The sequence below is a fragment of the Gobio gobio genome, assembly GCF_949357685.1.
Source record: "Gobio gobio genome assembly, chromosome: 15".
NCBI lineage: Eukaryota > Metazoa > Chordata > Actinopteri > Cypriniformes > Gobionidae > Gobio > Gobio gobio.
In genome coordinates, this window is record NC_137108.1 from 36643392 (window position 1) to 36654155 (window position 10764).

The window sequence follows — 10764 nt, forward strand, 5'->3', positions numbered from 1 at the left end:
GTCTGTGGAGTTTTTAAAGTTTTAAGGCAACCCATGTGCAAATTCATATGTCAACAACTCCATTGCTGAGTACTTGTTCCTTAAAATTGCAGAAAAAAAAAGACGCCGGTCAGAGAAAAATCTAAGGTGTTTCTTATGTCACAAACTACCTTGTAACCAATCTTGTCAACGTGCCAGCGGGCTTTAGCATATCATTAAATATGACTGCTCTGAAGCTAGGGATTAAAAGAATAGTCGACTTTTTTTTGTTTGTTGCACATTTAATGTTTTGCTTTATATTTTTACAAAGGCTACATTTAAATTAGCGTCGTTTTAATATTACATCTTGAAATGTATATATTTTTTGAAAAGTGTATATCTGCAGCAAAACAAAATCATAATTTTACCTCAGATTTTGGTTTTCTCTGGCGCTCGCGGCGGCTTCAGATAAAAACCTTGATGAGTGTGGTGTGGGAGGATTTTGAAAGCTTACTCTGAACTTTTCCGTTATCTTTTGTCATGTCAAACAAGTAACAATTAAGCTTTGGCTTGTTATACTACTGGTTATGAGAGACAATGCGGTATGACATTTTATATTGAATTAAAGAAGAAACATTATGAATGAAACTTGCTTTACACTTGAACAGTTGCTATATCAACATCCTAACAATAAGAAAATACAGTTAAATAATGTATAGTTGTCAGTACACGTCAAGCTTTTTTTGCCGCCCGCCATGTGTACAGATACGTTTCATACACAAGAAGTGCGTTGAAAGTCAAACCCGGACACGCTGACTTATGTGGACTAACCAATGATCTACATAAATGACCAGTGGGACTAACTTTTATTTGAGGAAATCTGTTTATAATAGGCTATTAGATTTGAACGTAATAGTCCTGTGTTGACAGTTGATTTGAATAAAAATGTACATACATGGCTAATGTTGCTTAAGTTTAATACAATTATCATAATGCAAGGCAAGCACCTCACATGTATCTGATCTATTTTTAGGCGGCATTCAGTATAGGACTTGACTATTCATAGATTAAATGTTCTTTCAAATGGATCGCATATACAGACTGTCTCCGGGGGGCGGGGTTGTTGGACTAGTCGGTTACAAAATTTCCGTTTAAATGGTTATGAAATTAGTCATTGCGCACATCCCTATCTGAAGTAGGGGAGTCTCCAGAGAAGCCACTGAAATTCTAAGTTGTTCAGCGAACAGTAACATTGTTTGTGTAATATAAGTAACACATTAGCTGTTTGATAACATAATCAAGCAAAAGGCTATCAAGCACCATTATGTGTCTGACGTTGTAGAGAATGATACATAAAACGCATTACCATTCTGATACATCGACTTGTATATGACCCTGTATAATTCACTCCTCCACTTCTTCTGAAACGGTTTCTGGTTCAAACATATATGGCTGAATTAAACTAGTATTTAAACTTGCCATAGTGCAGCGTTAACTACAGTAAAGTTGACAGAGTAGATCAGGTAGTCTGAGCTACAGGTATCAGGTAGTAGAGTCACATTCAAGCTAATTTAAGGCATGAATATTTTTTACAGGAATAAATGTCATTTTGGTGATCAAAGATGAGTTTTAAAGGATACAATTATTGACTACAGGGAGATTTTAAAGAGCTATTCTGCATTAATTTTTCTTTTGTTCTCTTCTTTTTAGGAGTCATACACCTACAAAGATCCCATCACAGAATTTGTGGAGTGTCTGTATGTGAACTTTGACTTCGATAGTGCTCAGAAGAAGCTGCGAGAGTGTGAGGCGGTAAGTTCCAGCTGTCTTTTCCTGTTACCTTTTTTATTAGCTCGTTTCTTTGCATGTCCTTAAAAGCATGGCACACCATCTTCTTTATAGGGACTTCGCAGATTGATTGTATCTTCTGTCATTTTTCCAAAAGCATAAGATTTATAAGATAAGATTCATAACAGGTTCCATTAGTGAAAGCGTTTGAAGAGACTATCCTTCTTCTAAGATGTTGAGCTCATCCTTCACTTCTTGTCAGGCCACAAAAAGCCTTTAACTTTAATTTACGCAGATGATGTCTCAATTTCCCTAATGATGAGTTGTGATGACATCACACCGAGTCTCTGACCTCTGATTTGTCAGAAGTGTCCTCTGAACTTTACCATAACTGTTGATAGTCATTAGCGATGCTGTCTGTCACTTTTCTGCAGTCACAAACAGCCTACCCTTCTGTTTCGGGCCCTGAAAGGGGTCTTAAAGCTCAGGCGGTCTCTGCGTGCTGCGGTGTCATGGGCAGCTGTGGAAGTGGGCCCCTGAAAGAGCCTCTGACTCACCATTTGTCATGTTTTTATGATAGCCGGTAATTGTCAGATCAGTGGGATGGTTAACAAGAAGTGCTTTTGGTGTGCAGAGGCGGACACGCGCACTGGAAAGAGCTTTCTGCGGTACAGACAAGCCAGTGATCTGTATTTTTGTTCCCGTTTATAAATGGCCTTCCATAATGGTCACTTCATCAGTTTTCACCCTTGCCCTGCTGTGTCATTCTTTCTGTTTTTACAGTTAAACTACTGACTTCCAGTGCCAACACAGCACCGAACAAAACAAAAACACAACAGAATAGAGTATAAAGCTCTGTTTCAAAGAAATAGCTCACCTCAAAAATTAATTTTAATTGTAAATCATTCTAAATCTTTTCTTTTTTTTCTAAGTGTTATTGAAAAGAGATTGCAGCTTTTAAGAAGCTTTTTTAAAAAAAATCCAAGGCACCATAAAAGTGGTCCCTACAACTATATTCCAAGCCTGTTGAAGTCGTACAGTAGTTACTCGTGTGTACCAAAATTAAATATCTATTCATTCGTAAGCTGTTGGAGCCAGCGATTTGAAATCAAGAAGCAGATCAGAATTATGAATCTTTCAGACTAATTCATTTGTTCATTAATCATACATTGCTATTTCTCTTATTACTTCAGACGACAAGAAGGGTGGATATTGCATATTTGGTTTAAAGGGTTAGTTCACCCAAAAATTCTCACATAATTTACTCCCTCTCAAGCTGTCCTAGGTGTGTATGACATTCTTTTTTCAGCCAAACACAATCGGAGTTATATAAAAAAAATATCCTGGATCTTCACAGCTTTATAATGGAAGTGAATGGTACCTTAGATTTTGAAGCCCTGAAAAGCTCATTTATCCATCCATCCATCATAAAAGTAATCCCTACGGCTCCAGGTGGTTAATAAAGGCCTTCTGAAGCGAAACAATGTGTTTTTGTCAGAAAAATATCCATATTTATAACTTTAATCACTGGCTTCCGGTAACAGCCATACGCAAGTCAAGTTCCGGCGGAAAAGTGACCTCTGACCCGACACATTTAAAGTGCCCCTATTATGCTATTTTAAAGTTTCCTAATTTTGTTTTGGAGGTTTACATGCATCAAAAGTCATAATATAACAACATGCAATTTCTCATAATATACATAGCACATTACCACAGTGTTCAATGATTCTAAAACGACTAAATGGATAAATCAGTCTCTCTAAATCCATCCTTTCTACGAGCCTACTCTGCTCTGATTGGTCAGATGGCCCAGTCTGTTGTGATTGGTCTACCGCGTACAGCGTGTATTTTTCGGAAACAAACGCTCATTACCATAACTGAACTCCAAATCCGTTCAGGAGGCTTCCTGAAGCTCAGCGACTGTACACACTGTAAAGACCGTAACGAGGACGCCAATTTTACACCAATCCCAGCACGAGTCAGAATCGATGAAACATTGGAAGTAGTTATTCAATCTTGAGCAGGACGTTTCTCAGTGATGCTACTCCGTTTGAGGTACATTTATGAGATGTTTCAACTGTAATTCCTCACTATCAGCATTATCAAGTGTGTGTGTGTCTCTAATTTATTGCGGTGCACATGCGGGAACTGTATCAACAGAGCATACGTTACCCGAGCACTAACGTGAATAACTGATGGAACATTAAAGTTTGCAAAACAAATGTTGCTCCATCCTTTATCTTTACTCAAAGTAGTAAGAATGACAGACGATCTGCTTTTAATAGGCACAGTTTTAGGTAATCGTGCAGCCCACAGCTGATTTACAGTAGTATTTCAGTGTTTTTTTTTTTTTTTTTTTCACACAAAGCCCCATCGTATGGCTTCAAAAGTCTTGGAATATGGTCTCTGGGTCATAAGGACCACTTTTATGGTGCGTTTGCATTTGTTTTAATCTTGAAAGCTTTAATCCACTCTTGCCATCTTCAAAATGTAACCTTTGTGTTCTATGTAACGGAAAAAAAGCCATATTTGGAACAAAGTGAGGGTGCATAATGACAATTTTTATTTTAAATTTTCACGGTTTTCAAGCTGTTGGTACAAAACACAGAATTTTTTTTTTTTCTTCTCTTCAGTAAATTGGTTATATAATTAACAGTGTAGGGAATGGTGCAAATGACTTTTCCTACCGTGCGATTACAGACATTGTTGGCACTGCACAGAGATTTGTTCACCATCCTGACCCTGGAAAACATTACATTTCAACCTAAATGCATTTGGTAAGCTTCCCCACAAACGTGCCAAATCTTAAATGGCAAAAAGTATTATAAGAAACTCTCAGTGTGATAAAAGCCAGAAATGGCCTTCAGGCGCATTCTTGGTTGCAGTAAACACATTACATTACAAAGATTCATCCCAAGCGTAATTAGCTTGAGTGCCTTTAGCCTAGTGTGCACTTATGTCAAAGCTCATTCCCATTCTCTAAATTATTATGAATTCAAAGACCAGTCGCACTGCCCATCGTCTACCATTTCCCAAAATAAAACAATTCAGTTTTGTTTATTAACAAGCACCTCGTATGGTAAATGGCAGGCTTTTTATAGAAGAATGAAATAACCCAACTTAATGTTGAAATGGGAACCTTCCTAAAACGCTGACATGATTTATAAACATTTACTCTTGTGCGAGTGCCCATTTGATCAGGCCAGCTGTTTTTCATTCTAGACGTTTATCGTCAAGAAGCATAGAAGAAAACGAGGCCTAAATCACCAGAACAAGTCAAGTTTTTTGGGGGAGGTCTCTGCTGGTCCAAATGGTCGAGTCATTTGGGAGATCTCTATTACACTTTGCATGCTTGGAGCCCAGGCTTTGTAAGGCTAGCAGTAATTAGCACACCTGCATCTGTGAGATCTCGTGAGAGCCCTCTGGCTACTGGACCTCCAGAACCAGGCATATTCTACAAGGAGAGTTCAGCCCAGACACTGCGTAAATGTCCACTAATTAGTCCTGACCCTGATTATGAAAGCCTGAGGCATTATCGAGATCACAAGCTGTGCAAAAAAAGAAAGAAAGTTAAACTATGTGGCATGTGAGCATAACTGGCTAGGCTCAGATGTATGTCAGCTCTAAATGCTCACAAATTCACAGTCTGATTGAGTGGTGACTTACAAAATCAGAGTTGCCTGTCTACAACAGCCCAAGGCTTTTCCTGTTAGACTGCTGAAGCCTTGCAAGTCATCAGACTGTTTGCTCTCAACCGCCTTTACTCGTACGAAAACAAACATCCCCTCACCTTTTAAACGAGTTCATTACAGTAACTATTTATTTAAGTGATTGTAAAATAAAAAAAACAAGTTATGACCCAAATGAGCAACTTACTTTTAAGTGGGTAAATATTTACACTTTTCTCTAATAGGGATCAGTTTTGTTTTGAAGATTCTTGAGGTCCAAAAATGTTCTCTTTCCCTCAGGAATTCAAAATAAATATATATTTTTCCATTGCTTTATTTTTTATTAATCTGTTGGTTGCTGCTGTCTTTTCACCATTAAATATATTTCTGAAAGTCTCTTATGCTAGCCAAGACTGTTTATTTGGTAATAGTCATAAAATATTATTTCAATTAATGGAAGTTTTTATTGGAATATATTTTCAACTGTAATTTATTCCTGTGATGCAAAGCTGAATTTCAGCATCCATTACTCTAGTCTTCAGTGTCACATGATCCTTCAAAAATGATTTGGTGCTTAAGAAACATTTATTTTCATCAATGTTGAAAATGCTAGTTAATTTTCATTCTTTTGCAGAGACCATGGTGCAGTTTTTCAGAATTCTTTGGTAAATAGAAAGCATTTATTTGAAAAACTGACCCCAAACTTGATGTCTAAAATAACCAAAGTACAGTACTGTTGTTTACAAGCAGTGTCTTAACATATCATCAGCACCCATGGCTCCAGAGGTTCTGCAGGCTTATGATTCAGTGCAACTGGACACTGTAGAGACTGACCGCATACGTTTTCTGGGATTTTCTTCAAGCTGTGGATCATCACATTGCTTACTTTGCATTGTGATTACCTTATCATGCTTATCCAGTCAGCTTTTGTAATTTTTCCTTCTTCAGTTGATCCATCTCAGCGGAGAGGGGCCATTTGCACAATGGTTTGAGCTCATAATGTCTATGCTATGCATAAAACATAGACGCACACAACCTTATATAGCCCTGTTTTCAATCTTTTTGAAGATTGAAAAGGAAAAAAAACCTCAAAGCTGCACTTTCCATTAAGTTAAGCTTAAATTGACTATTTTTTTGGTACTGCTACAAAACGTTGTTGAAGTTGTTGTAGTCGCCTTCTCTCCCCCACTTACTAAAAAAACCTTGACAGTAATTATAGCACTTAAGCGAACCGTTATCAGCTTAAGATAAGACAATGTCAATGATGAAATGTGTGTTGGCTGATAAGGCCATGGCCATGTAGTTGGGATTTCTTCAAGCAGAACAACGGAGATAGTAGCTCTCAAAGCCTAAGCAAACAAAGCGGGGGCTGTGAGCGCAGACGTGCACGCAAAGACGCGGGACTGCATGTGAACCGTGCAGAGACAGCAGGGGCTCGCACATGTCTTCAGCTGAGTGGAATGCTCCGCACTATTTGCGTTTTGACTGCAAGGTAAAGCACACCAGGTCTCTGTAGGATGTGGAGGTTAGTATGCGGTGATCAGAGCTCAGCTGCTCTGCGCGTCTGAGATTGATAGTAGACAGTAGTTGAGATGTTTGAAAGCAGTGGCACTGTAAATTGGTTCCACCACTCAGCCCGGTGGACCCTGCGGCAATGGGCAAGACAAACGGCGATAAGTCACAGCCATTGCGGTGGATTCGGTGGCTGGCTCTGTTCCTGCCCCGTTTCATGTGGGGACTGTGGAATTCCAAGATCTGCGGTTAGTTTAGAGTGCTGAGAATGACCCCAGATTTTTCTTTTTTTGTGCTTCCAGATAATGGTTTTCTCCTGAGCATAGCATTAAACACCATTGTATACGTGTTAACTATAGGCCTCCATTGCTTTTAACTTGCAGCTACAATTTCATTTCCATAATTTGTCATAATTCTTTTTTAATTTGGCTTGCTTTTGGCTTTTTTCCCATACTGTTATTCCCCAACCAGGTGCTATTACAGAGACCTCGGATGAAGTGGTACTGTTTTTATTTCAGTTCTGAGTTTATATAAACTTCCTGTTCTGCTCATGGTCTAGTTTAGCCGCAGAGTTTTCCGTGTTCCAGCAAAGGTTTGGGCCGAACGCTGCTCCAAAAACATGCAATAATGAGTGAAATTTTTTTTCCTCCCCCAGTTTTAATGTCAAAGTGTAGACGGGCGTTTACGTTAATATTGCACAGATAATTTAATATTTGTATTTATAACTTAAAGCATGCGCAGAATTTATTTTTGAAATATTGTTTTATTAAAGGTTGCATTAAACTAATCAAAATTGACCGCAAAAGGTTTATTTCAACTTTTATATTCATTAAAGAATGCTTAAAATAATGCATCACGCTTAAACAGCACTGCTTTTGTCAACATTGATAATAAAAATAAGTATTTTTTTGAGCACCAAATCAGTGTACTGAATACTGGAGAAATGACTACTGAAAATGTTAAATTGCATTTTTATTTCACAATATAACCGATTTCACTATTTGTAATTGCATAAATGCAGCCTTGGATAAGAAACTTTCGAAAAATCTTACCAACCCAACCCCATTTCACACTTTTGAACTGTTGTGTATGAAAATAAAAAAAACCTTTTGTATTTCTATGGTTCATACAAAGAAATCATCATATTGGGGGTCTGTGGTATCAAAAACTGTCTTGACCTTATGTTTTCCAGTGTAAGATTGTGCATGAAAATACATTGGTTCTAATGTGAGCATTTAAATCTTTTAAAGGTGCTGGTGAATGATTTTTTTCTTGTGGCGTGCCTTGAGGACTTCATCGAAAATGCTCGTCTGTTCATCTTCGAGACCTTCTGCCGAATTCACCAGTGCATCAGTATAAAGTAAGTATTTTGGATTTCATTGTAGTACAAAATAACTCTGGGATCATGTAACAAAACATTCAAATACCATTTAAAGTGGACAAATTGATGGATAGATTGTTGTCAGGAATGATCAAAAAGGAAGAAAAAAAAAGGTAGCAGGTCTGAAAATCTGTCCACAATGTGGGAACGCTTCCTGTTTCCTCTCTTCCATTCCCACTCCACTCTCTGATAAGTTTTTATTACCCAGTGTGCTGGAGGAAGCATGTTCAGAGACCGGCTGCCAGCACCTCAATCTCACACATGGAGACACACATTCAGATCCAGACATCCCAAGCACATCCACCCATCTGTTTTGAAGCATGTCTAAAGGGTCTACATATTGGCCCTCGGGAGGATCTTAATGGGTGCGCCCCGTCTGTGGATAATGCAGCAGATTTTTCTCTTCTAACCGCCACACACTCCATTATTGTCTGTTGCGTCTTGTCACGTCCTCGTTAGGACCGTTATACAGTGGCGTTTGGAATTTTTGCTTGCGCCAATTCACTTAAGAGAGCAACCGAAGAAGAATATTGCCTTAATTAAACCAATTAAAGAGAATAGTTAAGATAGATTTACAGTGATTTATGTTGTTCATTGATCCACACGGTTCAATTACCACTGACACGATGCATCTCCTGAACTCCTCATAGACTCTGGTCTGCGTTCGGCTGAATACGGCAGGTGTTTTATTACCACTTTACTCTGCTTGTACTTTTTATTGCCTCTTTTACGGTATTTATACGGCATCGTAGGCTTCCAGAGAAGACATGCAATGGTTTCAGTCCCCAACATTTTCCATTGGTGGAAAAGAAGTGGTCTGCATGGAAAGGGAGGTTTGGGTGGGTGTCACTGGTTTCCCTGTGCCTGGTTCCTATTAGCCTTCCAGTGACGGAGTGCAGAGCAGAGAGGCCGCGTTGCCCTCCTGCCTGTTTAATGAGCTTTCATAACTAGTAGTCTTTGAGCATCTGTCCTGCATTCTTTTTCCCGCCACCGCCTCTGTCGAAAGCACTTGACAGCACACTGGAGATCTGCTAACAGGTTGCATCTACCTCGGGGGATTTATGACATCCTGTAAATCCCGAAAGGGTCCATGTTCACAAATGCACACGCTCACCCGACACGATATCATATACCAAGTTTGATGAAAGCCCTGTGGAGGGTTTTTTTCTTTCTCCAGCAGTGCACATGCAACATAGCCATTCGGAATCTGTTATTTCTCTTCATAACGCACACCCGGCGATCAAAAACCAGGTTCTCACACTATTTCCATGCTTCATTGTACAGCCTAATTGCTCGCTCACATTTTCTGAGCTGTATAAAACCGAGAAGGGCTGGAGTCAAGGTTGAAACATGGTATGTGATCAGGCTCTGTCCAAATCTCCAGTTGCAGATAGTCTGGAATTGATTTGGAGTCTTGGCTCTTTTTTGGCAGTCTCGTTGCAATTGAATCCATTTTCTTGTCAAAAGCGACAAAGGTAATGCTGAACTAGGAAACTGAATTGTGATTGCCGTTTATCTGTTCAGGTTAGTGGCTCAAAGGAGTTGCCTGAAAGACACTGTTATGTGTTTAGATGGTATTGAGGATCGGAAAACATCCATTTTTGGTTTACAAGTGCATGTCATTGGTACATTACGCAGAAGGCCCCTGCAGCTAATTGTGGGCTCAAATGAAACACATGCAAGTTTTGTAGCAGTTTTGTTATGTTTACAATTGTTGGCCTTGAACGGGTAGGCAGGCAGAATTTTTTTGTCTTGTTATTGCCCTCAGCCTACACCAAAAAAGACCACAACTACAAATGGCTTTAATATATGAAAATGTGTGTGAAGGCTCTATTTGAAATCTGATTTTATGACTTGCACTTATGATGGCATTTGTATTTGTCTCTTGCCCTAAAAGTCTTAAATTCCCAATTTTGTATTTATTGGCCTTTATTTGAGTAGAGAGTCTGTGCGAGCTTGATGATTTTAGTTTTTAGTGCAGTCCACATTAATCCACTTTGCAGTTGATTTGTGGGGCCAAGCACATAGGAGGCATTGTTCAAACTGCATGTTTAATTCCCTTAGTCCCACTGGCCTGTACTCCTCTTTAAAATTAACAATTACATGTAATATTTATTAAAAAAATATCTATATGAATAAAACAAGCACAGGTCATTAAAACTGCCAACAGTATCTTTTGAGAGAAAGACGCAAGGTTGTTTTAGTGGGAAGAGGGGAATCTATTTTTCCCGAAGCTATAAAGCAGGGGTCACTTCCAATGATGTGAATCTCTTTGCGCCTTCTATTTAACAATGCATTTGTTTTAAGCCCAGTATGTTAAAAAAAGTCTGTAGAGCACTGTATGAATTCACAGCTGACCTTTTAACGGTCTACGGATCCTGGTTGCCTCAGTCCCACCAGCCTGGAATCGGATTTGGATAAATCAACTGCGAGGAGCCGGTACATGTTAAGGGGTTG

At 38.9% G+C, this 10764-nt stretch overlaps 1 protein-coding gene across 1 annotated transcript in view; it reads left to right on the forward strand.

The window, feature by feature from the left end:
- The window catches only part of eif3ea (eukaryotic translation initiation factor 3, subunit E, a), a 51122-nt gene that overhangs the window by 34080 nt on the left and 6278 nt on the right, over positions 1 to 10764 (forward strand). Inside the window, exons 9-10 of the mRNA XM_079836565.1 lie at positions 1669 to 1770; positions 8177 to 8286. Coding sequence (XP_079692691.1) covers positions 1669 to 1770; positions 8177 to 8286 — 212 coding nt within the window. The remainder of the gene's footprint in view (positions 1 to 1668; positions 1771 to 8176; positions 8287 to 10764) is intronic.